This window comes from Diorhabda carinulata, chromosome 8 (genome assembly GCF_026250575.1).
Source record: "Diorhabda carinulata isolate Delta chromosome 8, icDioCari1.1, whole genome shotgun sequence".
Taxonomy (NCBI): Eukaryota; Metazoa; Arthropoda; class Insecta; order Coleoptera; family Chrysomelidae; genus Diorhabda; species Diorhabda carinulata.
In genome coordinates, this window is record NC_079467.1 from 7,492,252 (window position 1) to 7,513,081 (window position 20,830).

A 20,830-nucleotide genomic window follows, 5' to 3' on the forward strand; every position below is an offset into this window, starting at 1 on the left:
TTCAAGCATTATAAGGGAACTGCACATTCAACGAAATCTTCAATATTTAAGTTTATTTAAAATCTGTCAGAAATTCTACGTCCGAAAACAATCGAAATGTAATCTCAATAAGTATGTATAAATATACACCAACAGATTTTGAGTACACTAAGTGTTGATGTATGACATTGTTTTTTAAAAGTCTAGCGAAGAATCAAAATTACATAGTTGCATATCGGGTGTGATGAATTCACTCCAAAATAATTTGAAATAACTGAAAACATTGTTTTATCAAATGATAATTACAAGCATTAAGTAGAAAAAAAAAAACAAGGCAACAGCATGCGGTGTTCCCAAGCGGTCACCCATCCAAGTACTAACCGCACCCGACACTGCTTGACTGCGGTGATCGGACGAGAACCGGTATATTCAGTGTGGTATGGCCGTTGCCGACAATAAAACTAGTTTCAAGCATTATAAGGGAACTGCACATTCAACGAAATCTTCAATATTTAAGTTTATTTAAAATCTGTTAGAAATTCTACGTCCGAAAACAATCGAAATGTAATCTCAATAAGTATGTATAAATATACACCAACAGATTTTGAGTACACTAAGTGTTGATGTATGAGATTGTTTTTTAAAAGTCTAGCGAAGAATCAAAATTACATAGTTGCATATCGGGTGTAATGAATTTACTCCAAAATAATTTGAAATAACTGAAAACATTGTTTTATCAAATGATAATTACAAGCATTAAGTAGAAAAAAAAAATCAAGGCAACAGCATGCGGTGTTCCCAAGCGGTCACCCATCCAAGTACTAACCGCACCCGACACTGCTTGACTGCGGTGATCAGACGAGAACCGGTATATTCAGTGTGGTATGGCCGTTGCCGACAATAAAACTAGTTTCAAGCATTATAAGGGAACTGCACATTCAACGAAATCTTCAATATTTAAGTTTATTTAAAATCTGTTAGAAATTCTACGTCCGAAAACAATCGAAATGTAATCTCAATAAGTATGTATAAATATACACCAACAGATTTTGAGTACACTAAGTGTTGATGTATGACATTGTTTTTTAAAAGTCTAGCGAAGAATCAAAATTACATAGTTGCATATCGGGTGTGATGAATTCACTCCAAAATAATTTGAAATAACTAAAAACATTGTTTTATCAAATGATAATTACAAGCATTAAGTAGAAAAAAAAAACAAGGCAACAGCATGCGGTGTTCCCAAGCGGTCACCCATCCAAGTACTAACCGCACCCGACACTGCTTGACTGCGGTGATCGGACGAGAACCGGTATATTCAGTGTGGTATGGCCGTTGCCGACAATAAAACTAGTTTCAAGCATTATAAGGGAACTGCACATTCAACGAAATCTTCAATATTTAAGTTTATTTAAAATCTGTTAGAAATTCTACGTCCGAAAACAATCGAAATGTAATCTCAATAAGTATGTATAAATATACACCAACAGATTTTGAGTACACTAAGTGTTGATGTATGACATTGTTTTTTAAAAGTCTAGCGAAGAATCAAAATTACATAGTTGCTTATCGGGTGTAATGAATTTACTCCAAAATAATTTGAAATAACTGAAAACATTGTTTTATCAAATGATAATTACAAGCATTAAGTAGAAAAAAAAACAAGGCAACAGCATGCGGTGTTCCCAAGCGGTCACCCATCCAAGTACTAACCGCACCCGACACTGCTTGACTGCGGTGATCGGACGAGAACCGGTATATTCAGTGTGGTATGGCCGTTGCCGACAATAAAACTAGTTTCAAGCATTATAAGGGAACTGCACATTCAACGAAATCTTCAATATTTAAGTTTATTTAAAATCTGTTAGAAATTCTACGTCCGAAAACAATCGAAATGTAATCTCAATAAGTATGTATAAATATACACCAACAGATTTTGAGTACACTAAGTGTTGATGTATGACATTGTTTTTTAAAAGTCTAGCGAAGAATAAAAATTACATAGTTACATATCGTGTGTAATGAATTTACTTCAAAATAATGAGAAATAACTGAAAACATTGTTGTATCAAATGATAATTACAAGCATTAAGTAGAAAAAAAAACAAGGCAACAGCATGCGGTGTTCCCAAGCGGTCACCCATCCAAGTACTAACCGCACCCGACACTGCTTGACTGCGGTGATCGGACGAGAACCAAATACCAAGAACCGGTATATTCAGTGTGGTATGGCCGTTGCCGACAATAAAACTAGTTTCAAGCATTATAAGGGAACTGCACATTCAACGAAATCTTCAATATTTAAGTTTATTTAAAATCTGTTAGAAATTCTACGTCCGAAAACAATCGAAATGTAATCTCAATAAGTATGTATAAATATACACCAACAGATTTTGAGTACACTAAGTGTTGATGTATGACATTGTTTTTTAAAAGTCTAGCGAAGAATCAAAATTACATAGTTGCATATCGGGTGTGATGAATTCACTCCAAAATAATTTGAAATAACTAAAAACATTGTTTTATCAAATGATAATTACAAGCATTAAGTAGAAAAAAAAAACAAGGCAACAGCATGCGGTGTTCCCAAGCGGTCACCCATCCAAGTACTAACCGCACCCGACACTGCTTGACTGCGGTGATCGGACGAGAACCGGTATATTCAGTGTGGTATGGCCGTTGCCGACAATAAAACTAGTTTCAAGCATTATAAGGGAACTGCACATTCAACGAAATCTTCAATATTTAAGTTTATTTAAAATCTGTTAGAAATTCTACGTCCGAAAACAATCGAAATGTAATCTCAATAAGTATGTATAAATATACACCAACAGATTTTGAGTACACTAAGTGTTGATGTATGACATTGTTTTTTAAAAGTCTAGCGAAGAATCAAAATTACATAGTTGCTTATCGGGTGTAATGAATTTACTCCAAAATAATTTGAAATAACTGAAAACATTGTTTTATCAAATGATAATTACAAGCATTAAGTAGAAAAAAAAACAAGGCAACAGCATGCGGTGTTCCCAAGCGGTCACCCATCCAAGTACTAACCGCACCCGACACTGCTTGACTGCGGTGATCGGACGAGAACCGGTATATTCAGTGTGGTATGGCCGTTGCCGACAATAAAACTAGTTTCAAGCATTATAAGGGAACTGCATATTCAACGAAATCTTCAATATTTAAGTTTATTTAAAATCTGTTAGAAATTCTACGTCCGAAAACAATCGAAATGTAATCTCAATAAGTATGTATAAATATACACCAACAGATTTTGAGTACACTAAGTGTTGATGTATGACATTGTTTTTTAAAAGTCTAGCGAAGAATAAAAATTACATAGTTACATATCGTGTGTAATGAATTTACTTCAAAATAATGAGAAATAACTGAAAACATTGTTGTATCAAATGATAATTACAAGCATTAAGTAGAAAAAAAAAACAAGGCAACAGCATGCGGTGTTCCCAAGTGGTCACCCATCCAAGTACTAACCGCACCCGACACTGCTTGACTGCGGTGATCGGACGAGAACCGGTATATTCAGTGTGGTATGGCCGTTGCCGACAATAAAACTAGTTTCAAGCATTATAAGGGAACTGCACATTCAACGAAATCTTCAATATTTAAGTTTATTTAAAATCTGTTAGAAATTCTACGTCCGAAAACAATCGAAATGTAATCTCAATAAGTATGTATAAATATACACCAACAGATTTTGAGTACACTAAGTGTTGATGTATGAGATTGTTTTTTAAAAGTCTAGCGAAGAATCAAAATTACATAGTTGCATATCGGGTGTAATGAATTTACTCCAAAATAATTTGAAATAACTGAAAACATTGTTTTATCAAATGATAATTACAAGCATTAAGTAGAAAAAAAAAAAACAAGGCAACAGCATGCGGTGTTCCCAAGCGGTCACCCATCCAAGTACTAACCGCACCCGACACTGCTTGACTGCGGTGATCGGACGAGAACCGGTATATTCAGTGTGGTATGGCTGTTGCCGACAATAAAACTAGTTTCAAGCATTACAAGGGAACTGCACATTCAACGAAATCTTCAATATTTAAGTTTATTTAAAATCTGTTAGAAATTCTACGTCCGAAAACAATCGAAATGTAATCTCAATAAGTATGTTTAAATATACACCAACAGATTTTGAGTACACTAAGTGTTGATGTATGACATTGTTTTTTAAAAGTCTAGCGAAGAATAAAAATTACATAGTTACATATCGTGTGTAATGAATTTACTTCAAAATAATGAGAAATAACTGAAAACATTGTTTTATCAAATGATAATTACAAGCATTAAGTAGAAATAAAAACAAGGCAACAGCATGCGGTGTTCCCAAGCGGTCACCCATCCAAGTACTAACCGCACCCGACACTGCTTGACTGCGGTGATCGGACGAGAACCAAATACCAAATACCAAAAACTTTATTTACAAAATTAAATATGTACAGTACATGAAATAACAAATGAAAATATACAGTAATAAACAATGTTAAGTCTCCTCTCACGTTTCAGCATGTGCCTTCTCTTCATGAAGAGGTCTCACGCGCCTAGGCTGGTGTAAGCCGCACTATTTATCATCTGTTATTCATCTTGATTGATTTGATTTGACATTTCCATCTGCTCCTTGACATTTCCTATTGTCATTATCAGATGTTTATGATTTGTTTGAAAATAACGGTAATGAGTTGAATTTCAGAATTTTCAGGTAGCTCTACAATTACGATTAGTGTCCTTGAAAAATTATACAAAAAACAAGGTTATTTATATGATTATGTTTACTGTGTTCCTATCTTTATTCTAGAAATAAAGGTAGTTTATCATGAAGTAGACCATGTTTCAGATTGGGGTTATCTCTGGCTCTTTTCTCCGTCACATTTTGTACTAATGGTGACGTCAATTCATCTTTGTAAAATTTATTTGAATTCTGAACAATAAAGTTTTGGATCGCCTCGATATTCGCTTCCTCGTGGAGATCAGCGATTCTACTATAGCGTCCTTTTCCTAGTGCAAGTCTCAAACATTTGTTTTGGATCCGTTGAAGCTTAATGAATAGTGTATCTGGAGCTGAACAAAATACTTGGTAACCGTATGTTAAGATTGGTCTGATTGCTTGTTTATACAAAAGTAGTTTGTTCTCTATACTCAGGCAACTGTCTTTATTTAATAGTGGATATAATTTTCTTATTGCGTTATTAGCTTTATTTACGAGGTTGTTAATATGTGTATGATAATTTAATCTTTTATCTATATGAAAACCTAAGTATGTTATAGATGCCTTGGGCGTAATAGTATTATTTTCAATTTTCAATTTTGATCTTATTTTGTTATTCGTATGTTTCCTAGTTAGAATGATTTGTTCGGTTTTTTGGGGATTTAATTTAAGTTTATTTTCATTCAAATATGGTACTACTACTCTATTCATATGAATATCGATTTTTCTATTTGCAATTTCCGCAATGAATGATCCCTTATACAAACAAGTATCGTCTGCATATAAGGCTGTTTGTATGATATCATTCATTGGAAAGTCATGTGTCATAATAGTATACAAGTGAGGGGATAAGGAGGAGCCCTGCGGCACCCCTGCTTCTGTTTTGAACGGACCGTTTATTGTGTTGTTCATTTTAACATGAAAATTCCTATCTTTGAGATATGAGTAAATTAGTTTCACGATTTCAATGGGGTAACCAGCAGACATCATTTTGTACGTAAGTCCCTCTATCCAGACGGTATCGAATGCCTTTTCCATATCTAATGCTACTACTACTGTGTTCATTTTATTCCTGAAATTTTCTTTTGCGTAATGAGCTAGTCGAATTATTTGAGCTATGGTGGAGTGACCTTTCCTAAATCCGAACTGTTCGTTAGGAATTAATTTCAACTTATTTTCGATGTTTAGTATTCGATGTAGTATTATTTTATCTATAATTTTAGCAAGAATATTGATTAGCGATATAGGGCGGTAGCTATCTGAAGATTTCGGGTTTTTGCCAGGTTTCGGTATTGGTACTATAATTGAATTTTTTAAAGTTTGTGGATAGTGTTGAAATTTTAATATTGCGTTTACTATGTAAGTTATTTGAACCAAAGCTTTAAATGGTAAATTTTTATAAAGAATTGTGTCCAGCTGGTCAGGTCCCGGTGCTTTATTGTTGGGTAATCTGTTTATAGTTTGTTTAATTTCTTTAGGAGACGAAATGTACCTAGATAAATCCTTTTTACTAATTTCTATATTGGTATTTACCATTTGGGAAATTCCCTTTTCTATTGTTCGTTCGTATTCGGTGTTAGATTTATGGTTTATTTTAAAGATTTTTTCATAATGCCTACCTAGGAGCGTACCTTTCTCGGAATCGTCTAAATATACCTCTCCATTGTGTTCGAATGCAGGTATAGGTTTAAATGTTCTTGTTAGTCTTTTTGTAATTTTCCAAAGTGAGTTATCGGCGGCATTAAGTTGATTTAATAAATCTGTCCATTTTTTATTGCGAAATTCTCTGATTTTTTCATTTATTTCTTTTCCCAAATCTAGCAGTTTGTCTTTGTCAGTCGTTAGCCTATATTTTTGCCATGATTTTCTTAATTTATTTTTAACTTTTATCATGTTTAGAATATCGTTAGGTAGTTTATCGTTTTCACGATTTACTTTAATCAATTTTGTAGTTTTGTTCCTAGCTTCTTTCATGGAATGTTCTAAAAGTACTATTTCTCTATCTATATCACTTGAGCAATTAATGTTTGAATTGATTTGAACAGTTTTATTGATATGAAAACGGTATTTGAACCAATCTGTTGAAGTATAGTCGTGTATAAGTCGCTTTCCAGAAGGATTTTTGCGACTTTCGCAGGCAGGTATTTCGAAGTATACAGGATCGTGATCGGATGTTAGCTCTTGAAGTGTCCCTAAATTTTCGATTTCGGTAAAATTTTTAGAGACTATGATATCTATTGTACTTGGAGTACTGCCGTTGAAAGGAAAATGTGTTGGTTGATCAGTATAATAAATGCAAAGACCATTGTCCTCTACCGATTCCTTAAGAGTATTACCATTCCTATTCGCTCCCGAATTGTTCCATTCTTGATGTCGTGCGTTCAGATCTCCCATTATTAAAACTTTATTTGATATTGAACAGAGATTAAAAATATCAAGATTTTTTAATCTATTGAATGGTTTGTTATAAGCTACTACTAAATGTAAATTATTTTTGAGTTTAATGATTAAATGTTCAATACTACTATTTACACTATCTACAAGAAGATGAGATATATCATTTTTAACGATAATAGCCACCCCGCCCCCTCTCTGGTTACCGCGAGCGTTGTCAGGTCTATCTTTGCGATATATACAGTATCCCCTGATTTTAAGATTATGGCATGGTTTTAGCTGTGTTTCTGATAACAAGACTATGTCCAAAGAGTATTTATAAAGAAAATTTATGAATAATGGATATTTATTGTTTATGCCATTTATGTTGTAAAAACAGATTTTTAGTTTCTTAGACATCGCAATTGCAAAACAACCTAAAAATTATACTTGTCTATGCCAGCCATAAAGGCCATGTAAGCATTAAATTTTGATTCGTTATCACTGGCATTTACAAGCAATGAATTCAAATCTCTTACCGCTCTTAACATTTCGTTGAGGTTCATGAATGAATTTAATTTTTTGAATTCGTTATTTATTTCATGGAAGGTTTCCGTCGTCTTCTCGGGCTTGGGGTGTTGTGTTGCTGTTTGTGGTGGCTCATTACTCGAATTGTTACCACGTGGTAACGGCGGAAAATCTCTCTTACTGTTCCAAACGTTAACGATGGGCGCTGGTGCTGGAACGAAGTTCTTCTTCGGCTCTTTGTTTTGGGGTTTTCTCGATTGGATTATGACAGTTGGAGCATTTCGCCGGTGTGTCTTTTGATTTTGTACAGGTACTGGTCAAATGATCTCCAGCACATTTCAAACATTTGGGTCGTCGTCCGCAGTTTGTCGTTGCATGACCCCAATGTTGACATTTGTGACATTGGGTCATCGTACTATTGCTTTTTCTGAGCTCCCAAGTCACTCTGGTTTGTAGTACGTATTTTATATTTTGGTTTAAATATTTTAAAGTAATTGTTGGAGTTGTAGTTATTAAAAATAGGGGTCTCACTTTTGTGTTCATTCGGTATATATTTTTGACACTGATTTCGCTTTTATTTTCCAGGTCTTCTTTGATTTCTGATAAGGAGGGTTCTCCATCCATACCTCGTAGAACGAATGCGTGAGTTTTCTGTTCTGGCAATGAGTATGTATGGTGATCAATTTCACCATCAACCAATTTTCCCCTAAATTTCTTGAATTCTTCTTCATCTTTGATGAACAATAATGTCGAATTATTAGTATATTTGAGATAAAACTCACTCTTTATTGTGCATTTCAGCTCATTAATAAAATTAGTGTGTTCTTCTATTTTTGCGTGGAAAACTATAGGAGGTGGAGAGTTCTTTGTTTTCTTACCTCCTGTGGTTTTTGTCGAAGTTGTCGTTTTGTCTTGGTTGTTCACCGTATTTTCCATAGGTTGTTGATTTTCTTCATCTTCTGTTGATTCGAGCGATGAATATTTGTTTCCTATTGTAATTTTATTTTGCGAAAGGTTTTGTTTCAACAATTTGGATAATGACGCGAACTTCTTAGGGATTGTAAAATCTCCGTTTTCGACATTTTGCTCATTTTCAATTTGAATAGCGTCCATGTATTCAACGTCAGTATTTGTTATGACTGGACACTTTCTTTTTTTGTCTTGGGAATTATCTTTTGGCATTATCGTTGGTTTTTCGGTGTGTATAATAGCTTGTGTGCTGTGAATTATATTGTTATCACTGATGTTTTCAGCCTCCATAGATGCTCGTTTAAGAGATTCACAAGAAGGTTTCTTGTAAGGTTTGTTACTTTTATTCACTAGATTTCCACCATATTTCTGGATAACTAACTCGTACGGAGACAGTGAGTGGTCACCATTATTATTATCACTAGGGGGCGAGGACCCCTCACAATTCTGTTGCACTCGATTCACCGCGAATGATGTTTTTAATAATGTGTGGTTGCACGAACACTAATCTTCAATTTCACGTCCGATTTCTCCTAAGCCGATTTGGTGCGCATCTATCTATACAGACACAGACACAACCTTCCGCTACGGAGGTTCGAGCGAGACGAGAACCGGTATATTCAGTGTGGTATGGCCGTTGCCGACAATAAAACTAGTTTCAAGCATTATAAGGGAACTGCACATTCAACGAAATCTTCAATATTTAAGTTTATTTAAAATCTGTTAGAAATTCTACGTCCGAAAACAATCGAAATGTAATCTCAATAAGTATGTATAAATATACACCAACAGATTTTGAGTACACTAAGTGTTGATGTATGAGATTGTTTTTTAAAAGTCTAGCGAAGAATCAAAATTACATAGTTGCATATCGGGTGTAATGAATTTACTTCAAAATAATGAGAAATAACTGAAAACATTGTTTTATCAAATGATAATTACAAGCATTAAGTAGAAAAAAAAACAAGGCAACAGCATGCGGTGTTCCCAAGCGGTCACCCATCCAAGTACTAACCGCACCCGATACTGCTTGACTGCGGTGATCGGACGAGAACCGGTATATTCAGTGTGGTATGGCCGTTGCCGACAATAAAACTAGTTTCAAGCATTATAAGGGAACTGCACATTCAACGAAATCTTCAATATTTAAGTTTATTTAAAATCTGTTAGAAATTCTACGTCCGAAAAAAATCGAAATGTAATCTCAATAAGTATGTATAAATATACACCAACAGATTTTGAGTACACTAAGTGTTGATGTATGAGATTGTTTTTTAAAAGTCTAGCGAAGAATAAAAATTACATAGTTACATATCGTGTGTAATGAATTTACTCCAAAATAATTTGAAATAACTGAAAACATTGTTTTATCAAATGATAATTACAAGCATTAAGTAGAAAAAAAAACAAGGCAACAGCATGCGGTGTTCCCAAGCGGTCACCCATCCAAGTACTAACCGCACCCGACACTGCTTGACTGCGGTGATCGGACGAGAACCGGTATATTCAGTGTGGTATGGCCGTTGCCGATAATAAAACTAGTTTCAAGCATTATAAGGGAACTGCACATTCAACGAAATCTTCAATATTTAAGTTTATTTAAAATCTGTTAGAAATTCTACGTCCGAAAAAAATCGAAATGTAATCTCAATAAGTATGTATAAATATACACCAACAGATTTTGAGTACACTAAGTGTTGATGTATGAGATTGTTTTTTAAAAGTCTAGCGAAGAATCAAAATTACATAGTTGCATATCGGGTGTAATGAATTTACTTCAAAATAATGAGAAATAACTGAAAACATTGTTTTATCAAATGATAATTACAAGCATTAAGTAGAAAAAAAAACAAGGCAACAGCATGCGGTGTTCCCAAGCGGTCACCCATCCAAGTACTAACCGCACCCGATACTGCTTGACTGCGGTGATCGGACGAGAACCGGTATATTCAGTGTGGTATGGCCGTTGCCGACAATAAAACTAGTTTCAAGCATTATAAGGGAACTGCACATTCAACGAAATCTTCAATATTTAAGTTTATTTAAAATCTGTTAGAAATTCTACGTCCGAAAAAAATCGAAATGTAATCTCAATAAGTATGTATAAATATACACCAACAGATTTTGAGTACACTAAGTGTTGATGTATGAGATTGTTTTTTAAAAGTCTAGCGAAGAATCAAAATTACATAGTTGCATATCGGGTGTAATGAATTTACTTCAAAATAATGAGAAATAACTGAAAACATTGTTTTATCAAATGATAATTACAAGCATTAAGTAGAAAAAAAAACAAGGCAACAGCATGCGGTGTTCCCAAGCGGTCACCCATCCAAGTACTAACCGCACCCGATACTGCTTGACTGCGGTGATCGGACGAGAACCGGTATATTCAGTGTGGTATGGCCGTTGCCGACAATAAAACTAGTTTCAAGCATTATAAGGGAACTGCACATTCAACGAAATCTTCAATATTTAAGTTTATTTAAAATCTGTTAGAAATTCTACGTCCGAAAAAAATCGAAATGTAATCTCAATAAGTATGTATAAATATACACCAACAGATTTTGAGTACACTAAGTGTTGATGTATGAGATTGTTTTTTAAAAGTCTAGCGAAGAATAAAAATTACATAGTTACATATCGTGTGTAATGAATTTACTCCAAAATAATTTGAAATAACTGAAAACATTGTTTTATCAAATGATAATTACAAGCATTAAGTAGAAAAAAAAACAAGGGAACAGCATGCGGTGTTCCCAAGCGGTCACCCATCCAAGTACTAACCGCACCCGATACTGCTTGACTGCGGTGATCGGACGAGAACCGGTATATTCAGTGTGGTATGGCCGTTGCCGACAATAAAACTAGTTTCAAGCATTATAAGGGAACTGCACATTCAACGAAATCTTCAATATTTAAGTTTATTTAAAATCTGTTAGAAATTCTACGTCCGAAAACAATCGAAATGTAATCTCAATAAGTATGTATAAATATACACCAACAGATTTTGAGTACACTAAGTGTTGATGTATGAGATTGTTTTTTAAAAGTCTAGCGAAGAATCAAAATTACATAGTTGCATATCGGGTGTAATGAATTTACTTCAAAATAATGAGAAATAACTGAAAACATTGTTTTATCAAATGATAATTACAAGCATTAAGTAGAAAAAAAAAACAAGGCAACAGCATGCGGTGTTCCCAAGCGGTCACCCATCCAAGTACTAACCGCACCCGATACTGCTTGACTGCGGTGATCGGACGAGAACCGGTATATTCAGTGTGGTATGGCCGTTGCCGACAATAAAACTAGTTTCAAGCATTATAAGGGAACTGCACATTCAACGAAATCTTCAATATTTAAGTTTATTTAAAATCTGTTAGAAATTCTACGTCCGAAAACAATCGAAATGTAATCTCAATAAGTATGTATAAATATACACCAACAGATTTTGAGTACACTAAGTGTTGATGTATGAGATTGTTTTTTAAAAGTCTAGCGAAGAATCAAAATTACATAGTTGCATATCGGGTGTAATGAATTTACTTCAAAATAATGAGAAATAACTGAAAACATTGTTTTATCAAATGATAATTACAAGCATTAAGTAGAAAAAAAAAACAAGGCAACAGCATGCGGTGTTCCCAAGCGGTCACCCATCCAAGTACTAACCGCACCCGATACTGCTTGACTGCGGTGATCGGACGAGAACCGGTATATTCAGTGTGGTATGGCCGTTGCTGACAATAAAACTAGTTTCAAGCATTATAAGGGAACTGCACATTCAACGAAATCTTCAATATTTAAGTTTATTTAAAATCTGTTAGAAATTCTACGTCCGAAAACAATCGAAATGTAATCTCAATAAGTATGTATAAATATACACCAACAGATTTTGAGTACACTAAGTGTTGATGTATGAGATTGTTTTTTAAAAGTCTAGCGAAGAATCAAAATTACATAGTTGCATATCGGGTGTAATGAATTTACTTCAAAATAATGAGAAATAACTGAAAACATTGTTTTATCAAATGATAATTACAAGCATTAAGTAGAAAAAAAAAACAAGGGAACAGCATGCGGTGTTCCCAAGCGGTCACCCATCCAAGTACTAACCGCACCCGATACTGCTTGACTGCGGTGATCGGACGAGAACCGGTATATTCAGTGTGGTATGGCCGTTGCCGACAATAAAACTAGTTTCAAGCATTATAAGGGAACTGCACATTCAACGAAATCTTCAATATTTAAGTTTATTTAAAATCTGTTAGAAATTCTACGTCCGAAAACAATCGAAATGTAATCTCAATAAGTATGTATAAATATACACCAACAGATTTTGAGTACACTAAGTGTTGATGTATGAGATTGTTTTTTAAAAGTCTAGCGAAGAATCAAAATTACATAGTTGCATATCGTGTGTAATGAATTTACTTCAAAATAATGAGAAATAACTGAAAACATTGTTTTATCAAATGATAATTACAAGCATTAAGTAGAAAAAAAAAACAAGGCAACAGCATGCGGTGTTCCCAAGCGGTCACCCATCCAAGTACTAACCGCACCCGACACTGCTTGACTGCGGTGATCGGACGAGAACCGGTATATTCAGTGTGGTATGGCCGTTGCCGACAATAAAACTAGTTTCAAGCATTATAAGGGAACTGCACATTCAACGAAATCTTCAATATTTAAGTTTATTTAAAATCTGTTAGAAATTCTACGTCCGAAAACAATCGAAATGTAATCTCAATAAGTATGTATAAATATACACCAACAGATTTTGAGTACACTAAGTGTTGATGTATGACATTGTTTTTTAAAAGTCTAGCGAAGAATCAAAATTACATAGTTGCTTATCGGGTGTAATGAATTTACTCCAAAATAATTTGAAATAACTGAAAACATTGTTTTATCAAATGATAATTACAAGCATTAAGTAGAAAAAAAAAACAAGGCAACAGCATGCGGTGTTCCCAAGCGGTCACCCATCCAAGTACTAACCGCACCCGACACTGCTTGACTGCGGTGATCGGACGAGAACCGGTATATTCAGTGTGGTATGGCCGTTGCCGACAATAAAACTAGTTTCAAGCTTTATAAGGGAGCTGCACATTCAATGATATTGCCAATATTGAATGTACTTAAACTATACATTTAACTAAATCTTCAATAGTTAAGTTTAATTAAAATCTGTTCAATTTAATCATCTATACCTATTAGAAACGACCCCCAGAGTATTCATTATTCAAGAAAAAAAATAACAATTCGCACAATAATGTGTAAAGGCTGCTGGGTTTACTTTCGAGAATCTATTTCTTCTTTTTCTTTCCATTCTTAAATTCTTTTTATTTTGTTGTAATTATTGTATTTTTTCAGTTCTTTTTCATTCAACATAATTTCAGTTATTGATTTGAAATTGTTGCTCGTTATTGTTATTAGCTACTGTTTTTTGTTATTTGTGTTTTTCGTTGTTGTTATTCGATACACATCATTTTAATAGAAAAACTTGAAATTTATAATTTTTGTTCAATATAGTACCTCATAATGTGATACGTCTTTAGGGTTGTTCTATTATAAAATTTGATCGTTCACTAAAAATTTAATAAAAATGAGATAACTTCGTCGCATATGCCCTTTTCATTGGTTATTTATGTATTTTTATAATTACTTATTTAAAAAAAATTATACAATATTCAATACGAATTTCTAAATTAATTTTTCCAAAGCCGGTCCTGAAATTCCTAAGTTTAGCTAATACCAGTCCAATGCTTGTTATTAGTGTACTGCATCATGAAGAAATTAAAAAAATGAGTTGTGTAAAAACTTTTGCCAATTATATTTTATGGTTAGGTCAATTCCACATATCACCTTGTAAATTAAAAAAGAATTTGACACTATTCCTAAGCCGAATGATATCATCCCTGAAGAACTCTTCATATGCTAAAAGTTTGTAATGTTTCCTCGTTTCCTGTATATGATTAGAGAAAAGTATGAAAAATTGGAATTATATTCAGTATGAAAGTTTCTCTGTCATTAATTGTGTATGATTTCATATATTATATCTCATTGTTTTTATTCTAAAGTGTTTGTTGGATTATGTACTTCTAACACTGCTTATCAAAGAGGAACAAAAAAACGATTCTTATATAGTTTTTCCAATATCAATTGGTCCCTGTAAGAGCGTTTGGTTTAAACAGGGGACCATACGTGAACTGATACCCTTTTGTACCCCTAACTTTATACCTTTAATAACAATAAGCAATTCTTTGATTTTTTGGGCCTTTTTAACGATCGCTGTCAGGAATAGGAATATTTTTTTTCAGACATAAATGCTAAAATTTGAGATTTGTTACTGCTATTATTTGGTATCTTAAAGAGTTTAAAGAAATTAATGAATTAAATAAATCTCATCAAGAGAAGCCACTGCTCATCGCAGACTGTTTCTGGCAGGAATATTTCGAAGAAATTGTGTAGATACAGCTTCGTCTAATAGAAATGCATTTAGGTTTACGATTTGATGTTTTCATTGGTAAACAGTAGAGATGATTGTCTCCGAGGGTTTGTGAGATGTTTACCGAATTTTACAGGGAAGTAAACATTATTTTTTATTTCTTAATTTGGTTTGAGTGCCGTGCGTATTTATAAAATATTGATTGTTCCTCGCATAACTTTCTTCTTCAATTTATATTGGAAGAACTATAGTCTATTTGAGAAAGATATAGAGCAATAAAATGGGGAATTCCGTTCAGTTCGGCTCAATTTCGGTGTCGGCCATAGGTGCAGGTCTTGAAATATTGTATAGGAATTACATAGGTAGTAGATTATACAGTTACGTTTTGCGTTGAACAGGTACCTTTTAACCTTCTATTAGTACCTCTGCCTAATTTCAACCCAATTTCAGATTCAGCTTAACCATGCGCCGTAAGGGCAATGGTGCATAGCCCAAAATTTTTAGACCTTCATAAGTATATTTGTTTAGTTCAACGCATCAGTATTTGCTATGAAGCCGTAAATAGTGTTTACATTATTATAAGAGTAGTAATTAAATGGCGAAATTTACACCAACGAAAAGATGTTCCAATAATTCTCCACTATCAGTGAATGAAAAACTTGCATAAAATACGATTACCCGAAATTTACTGTACAAGAAACTGTCAACCGATGTTCCCGAATGACTGGAGTTGGAAAGTCCACCGTTTTTAAATTATTGCGGAGGAGAAAGATAACAGGCCAAGTGGAACCTACCAAGAAAAGTCCAGGCAAACCAGTAAAAGTCCTTGATGAAGACACCAAAAGTGTAATTCGAAGAAAAGTTCACTCTTTCCTTTTTTTTTTAAAGAAATAACCACCCTAGATAAGATTTTAATGGAGCTTGGCCAGGATGACAGTATTCCGTTTAAAACTAGAAAACTTTTATGGACCATTTTCAGAAATATCGATTTTGCCTGCGAAAAGTATAATCGTAAAGCACTTTTACTGGAAAGCGATGAAATTGTTTGCTGGCGACGAAAATACTTAAGAAGTATAAAGCAGTACAGAACGGAGCAGAAGAAAATATTTTATCTTGATGAGACGTGGTATTAAGGTGCCTTCAGGTAAAGGGAAAAGACTAATAATCGTCCATATTGAAAGCGAAGAGGGATTTTTAAATGAAGGTTTGCTAACCTTTCAATCGTGCCATACGGGAGATTACCACGAAAACATGGATTCGGATGTTTATGAAGACTATTTTGGTGAAATGATAAAATATCTTCCGGCTGATTCAGTAGTAGTTATGGATAATGCAAGTTATCATTCTTGACGCATAGAGAAGATTCAAACTTCATCTTGGAGAAAACAAGAAATTATTGAATGGTTAACCACTAAATCCTATAGAACTTATATGGGTGCAAGTGAAAGGATTTGTAGCAATACACAACGCGACATTCAAAATGAAAGACGTTAAGCTACTGTTTGATCAAGCCATTAAGGAGGTGACACCAGAGAACTGGCGAAAAGCAGTCCAGCATGTCATTAAAGAAGAGAAGAAAATGTGGGATCTTGACTACTTCATCGATCGGACCGTCGACTCTTTAATTATAACGTCAAGAAGAGATGACAGTTCCTCAGATGACGAAGAATATTATGATTTTTTAAAATTTAATTTCTGTATAATGTATTTTTTGTATAATGTTGTATCCTACCGGTACGCCTTTGGCACAATATTTTCAGCGTTTATGAGTGTATAACAATAGGCTAAACCCATATATTGACCCCAACCCGGGCGGTACTACCTGCGCTTGATAAAAAAAAATTACAATGAAATCAATGCCAAACTATGAAAGTGGCTTAAATATTCGTTGGGTCACTCTGTGGTCCCTTTGCATAACTAAAGAGATTTTATTACTCTATACCTTTCTGAAATAAACTATATATCAGATTCAGACCAAGCAGACAAACATACAAAAGTCATTCATATACATACAAAGTGGTGACTACACCGATACATTTCTACAACATGTCTTATTTGTTTCCAAATTCAGAGACTTTCGTCTATGGAGCTGATAAAGATCAAAGAGTTCTTTCTGTACGCATATTTTACAAGTTGTCGGCACAACGCATATGATATGTGCTGACATAAGTAGGAGACAAGTAAATCAGCGGAAAATCACAAAATTTAGTTCCATTATGTTGTTATATAATTGAGTTCTGATGTTGGAGGAGAAAAAGTGGAATACGAAAAATACATTATCATTAAATCATTGAAGGAGAATTGTTTACTATTAGATATAACCACAATGGATAATGTTTAAAAGAAAATGAGGAATAGTAACAACCAGTATAGAAGAGAAAAAAAAATATGAAATGAAGCTGTACTAGATAGGTAAACAGTTCATTTCCAAATAGTCCAATGGTCCTGACCCATGAAAATTAGTTATATCGCTGATATTCTAGATTTAGGTAGTTCTCAGGGTGCTTTATCGATACAATGAAAGTTAACATCAAACTTTTGGTCTAAGCGATATATTTTTGTTTAAATTTTCAAACTTCCGAATTTTGCAAATAACTCGAAATTTATACCAAATTTCGGAAAAAGTGAAGGGATCAAAAATGTAGATTAAAAAATTTTCTACAAAAAAGGTTTCTTGCAATTTTTCTCTAAGAGCTGACATTTCTTTGTAAAATGCGCGTAAACTTCGAGGTCGCATCTTACTAAAAAGTTTTCGTACCACGTACTCGTAGAGTCTGAGGGAAATTACTTCCCCGGCTGAAGAAGAAACTGCTGTATATCCTCGAAAACTCAACATTAGAGTCTCTACTTTTCAACTGCATCTGCAAAAAATTCAGACTTGTGAAATTTTCTTGGAAAACAACACGAACGGGATTGTTTTTTGCTGGTTGCCTGGGTGAACTTAAAACACATGTATCTGTGACTCTGTTACACCCAGCAGCGAACCTTTGCGTGAGGTCGTCAATTAGACGATTACCTTCAAAATGAGACCAATTATACCATTGATCTCATTTTGTGATAGGAAAAAAGTTGTCGAGTTGTCGAGCTTTAATTTCCTTTCTAAATAACTTTGTAAAACCTTCGGTTTCCCTTCAAAAATTTCAGAAATCGCCAAGAGCTCCAAAACGACATTCTCGAGGATTTGGTTTTAACGTATCATACGGGGGGAAACGAAAGCTTACGTGATAGAGAATCGGATGAGCACAGTCACCATTACCATATCCATTACAAAAAAAAAACTTCTTTCTCCTGGGAGAGTTTCTTCAATACATCAGCCGAAGATTCTACGGATGTAGAGGGCGCCGTCGGAGCAAAACAGACAGATGACAAAAAATATCTTATTAATGCACGTGTAAAGTTTTAACTTCAATTTTTGAATGAAAAAAAAAATAGGGAAAATGGCAAAAAAGAAACCTAATGGGAGTGCTTCAAGGTAAAAAAGTAATTGGGTTTCTTTCTTAGTACGTAAAGTGTCGTAAATGCCAGCATCAAAATAGTCTTTGAATAGTGAAATGTTGAATTGTTTTTATTGTTTTGATCGCGATTTTCTTCGATAAATATGAGAATGATGTCGTCTGATGTAAATATTCATAGCCCAGAATCTCAAGTCGTGAATTAAGGCTTTACTATAAAATGTGGTTAGGATAGAAGTATAGTTAAGTGGACAGGCATGCTGGAAAACAAGGAGTTGCTATATATTTATAATTTAATTATTATACAATGTTAAACCGTGAGCTTAATAAGCCTCTTGGAAGAAATGCTTGAGAGTGGTGATGAAATCGACTAGATTGCAATTGATTTCTTATATTCGATTTTTAATATTTTCTCTATTTTTGATAAATGTTTAAATAAAGTTCTCACAAGAATAACGTTTTTAAGGATTATTCCTGTTCCACACTTAATTTTAGAGTACTTACAACAATCGAGATTTTAAAAAAGGATTTCTGGCATTCTAGAGTTTGTTGCAGGTTTGGAAGAATCATATTTGAGCTTCTTCGAAGGTAATTTCCTGCTCGGAATTTTTTTTTAGAAATTTACCTCTAAATTTTAAGTTTTTTTTTGAATTTTTCGCAAAAAATCCAATAACACGAAATTCGCTTTTTGTAAGAATAATTTTGAAATTAGGAAAAAATCACAAGGAACCTTTTTTGTAGGAAACTTTTTGCACTAAATTTTAGATCCCTTCCCTTTTTTCGAAATTCGGCATAGATTCCTAGTTATTTGCAAAATTCGAAAGTTAACTTTTACTGTATCGATAGAGCACCCTCAGCACTAAATCCAGAAAATCAGCGACATAACTAATTTTCGTGGGTTTTGGATCTAATTGGGCTGTACTCATTGGACTAAAAGGGTTGGTGTATTAAACTGCGTTTCATGCGATACTAAACTAACAATTTATTTATGGAATAGATTTTTTGCATTTAAAGCTTGGTCTCCTTCAAGAAGGTTTTGTTCCAACTTGCCCACATTGAATGAAGACGAGAAGATTTATAACAAATGGCCGCTAGTGAGATATGCTCATTTTTCAAATTCAAATCTTCCTGTTCCAAACGCCACATGGTAAAACAACTGATTCGCACAACAGAATTTTTTTATATTTCTTGTTCTTATGGTGTGGTGTGGACTGTTCATTTCAATTTTATCTTATCTGTTTGCCTAAAGTTTTGTCTTGCTTTTGTCTAAAAATTTTGTTTACTTTTTGCCTGCTTGGTCTGGAATCGGCATTATAATGAGAGTGGTTATGATTTTTAATAATATGATTTTCAGTTTTCAAAATATGAACGTTTAATGGGATTATAGGATATTGATTTACCTACCTCAAATATTACAATAGCCACAAATCGCATGGTTAAAACAAACCAATAATCAGGAGTTAGCTGATACTTTTCCGGATGATTTGGTGGGTACCTCATTCCCGGATAGAAACACAACTTGTGCCCTAATAAGTCCACGTGTTTTCTTGCAAAAACAAAGTCACTTATATTATATGCTAGAATTAAAATTAGAAGAAGTCATTATATTGAGCAATTTATTCCGACAAGGTTCAATGGACTCGGAATTACGATACACAAACATCGCTATGCTGATTTGTCCACTCAAATTTGACACGCCACATGCAAGACGTCAAGCTGGAATCAAAATATTCTCTTAGCTATTAAGACTATGTTAGACTTGTACGTATTTACCGGTTTTTTGTGTGTTTGTGATATTTGTTTGTACTTATCGGCTTAGTATTCAAGACTATTGTAGAGTTGACATAACTGTTTTAATATCTTTAAAAAGATTGTACTTTCTATTATAAAATCATAATGCCGGGTTGTGGCGATGTAAAAACAATAATCGAAATACCAAAGAAACAGGTATAGTCCATTCGAGATAGACATTTAAATATAAAAAATTAATGGCACCGATTTTTTTTAACGTCGGGGGGGGGGGGGGGGGAAGGAGGTTGGTTGGTTGTCATGTCATTATCATTATCATGGACATTATCGCGTTTGGTGGACACTTTATTCGGCAGCTTTAGTTATTTTCCAACTCTTAAAGATCAGTGCGATTATTAATTATTTCCCAGACGATGAATACATCAGTATTCGAAAGCTCCTGAAATATATTAAAGTTAGTCCACTTTAGTATTTCATTGCTACATTCCCAATAAGAAACCGCTCATCATCAGGGAAAGTTTACTTTGAGGATGAATTCTTAGGTGTTCTTGTGGCCCAGTAAGTCATGACAAATGATTGAAA

The 20,830-nt window shown here is 33.9% G+C and overlaps 1 protein-coding gene, 18 non-coding genes and 1 pseudogene across 20 annotated transcripts in view; all 20 read right to left on the minus strand.

Annotated features, from left to right (window-relative positions):
- LOC130897529 (anoctamin-4-like) overlaps positions 1-20,830 on the minus strand; it is a 95,782-nt gene that overhangs the window by 17,810 nt on the left and 57,142 nt on the right. For both annotated transcript variants that reach the window (XM_057806438.1, XM_057806437.1), the window contains exon 14: positions 19,904-20,076. In XM_057806438.1, the coding sequence (XP_057662421.1) occupies positions 19,904-20,076 (173 nt within the window). The remainder of the gene's footprint in view (positions 1-19,903; positions 20,077-20,830) is intronic.
- On the minus strand, positions 312-430 carry LOC130897678 (5S ribosomal RNA). Its single transcript, XR_009059767.1, has one exon. It is a non-coding gene; the product is annotated as a 5S ribosomal RNA (ribosomal RNA).
- On the minus strand, positions 757-875 carry LOC130897690 (5S ribosomal RNA). Its single transcript, XR_009059779.1, has one exon. It is a non-coding gene; the product is annotated as a 5S ribosomal RNA (ribosomal RNA).
- Positions 1,201-1,319, minus strand: LOC130897679 (5S ribosomal RNA). The gene has a single exon (XR_009059768.1). It is a non-coding gene; the product is annotated as a 5S ribosomal RNA (ribosomal RNA).
- On the minus strand, positions 1,644-1,762 carry LOC130897680 (5S ribosomal RNA). Its single transcript, XR_009059769.1, has one exon. It is a non-coding gene; the product is annotated as a 5S ribosomal RNA (ribosomal RNA).
- Positions 2,087-2,219, minus strand: LOC130897647 (5S ribosomal RNA; annotated as a pseudogene).
- LOC130897681 (5S ribosomal RNA) lies at positions 2,545-2,663 on the minus strand. Its single transcript, XR_009059770.1, has one exon. It is a non-coding gene; the product is annotated as a 5S ribosomal RNA (ribosomal RNA).
- On the minus strand, positions 2,988-3,106 carry LOC130897682 (5S ribosomal RNA). Its single transcript, XR_009059771.1, has one exon. It is a non-coding gene; the product is annotated as a 5S ribosomal RNA (ribosomal RNA).
- Positions 3,432-3,550, minus strand: LOC130897635 (5S ribosomal RNA). The gene has a single exon (XR_009059731.1). It is a non-coding gene; the product is annotated as a 5S ribosomal RNA (ribosomal RNA).
- LOC130897688 (5S ribosomal RNA) lies at positions 3,878-3,996 on the minus strand. Its single transcript, XR_009059777.1, has one exon. It is a non-coding gene; the product is annotated as a 5S ribosomal RNA (ribosomal RNA).
- LOC130897696 (5S ribosomal RNA) lies at positions 9,557-9,675 on the minus strand. Its single transcript, XR_009059784.1, has one exon. It is a non-coding gene; the product is annotated as a 5S ribosomal RNA (ribosomal RNA).
- On the minus strand, positions 10,000-10,118 carry LOC130897684 (5S ribosomal RNA). The gene has a single exon (XR_009059773.1). It is a non-coding gene; the product is annotated as a 5S ribosomal RNA (ribosomal RNA).
- Positions 10,443-10,561, minus strand: LOC130897697 (5S ribosomal RNA). The gene has a single exon (XR_009059785.1). It is a non-coding gene; the product is annotated as a 5S ribosomal RNA (ribosomal RNA).
- Positions 10,886-11,004, minus strand: LOC130897698 (5S ribosomal RNA). The gene has a single exon (XR_009059786.1). It is a non-coding gene; the product is annotated as a 5S ribosomal RNA (ribosomal RNA).
- On the minus strand, positions 11,329-11,447 carry LOC130897640 (5S ribosomal RNA). Its single transcript, XR_009059735.1, has one exon. It is a non-coding gene; the product is annotated as a 5S ribosomal RNA (ribosomal RNA).
- Positions 11,773-11,891, minus strand: LOC130897699 (5S ribosomal RNA). The gene has a single exon (XR_009059787.1). It is a non-coding gene; the product is annotated as a 5S ribosomal RNA (ribosomal RNA).
- On the minus strand, positions 12,217-12,335 carry LOC130897636 (5S ribosomal RNA). Its single transcript, XR_009059732.1, has one exon. It is a non-coding gene; the product is annotated as a 5S ribosomal RNA (ribosomal RNA).
- LOC130897641 (5S ribosomal RNA) lies at positions 12,661-12,779 on the minus strand. Its single transcript, XR_009059736.1, has one exon. It is a non-coding gene; the product is annotated as a 5S ribosomal RNA (ribosomal RNA).
- On the minus strand, positions 13,105-13,223 carry LOC130897685 (5S ribosomal RNA). Its single transcript, XR_009059774.1, has one exon. It is a non-coding gene; the product is annotated as a 5S ribosomal RNA (ribosomal RNA).
- LOC130897686 (5S ribosomal RNA) lies at positions 13,549-13,667 on the minus strand. The gene has a single exon (XR_009059775.1). It is a non-coding gene; the product is annotated as a 5S ribosomal RNA (ribosomal RNA).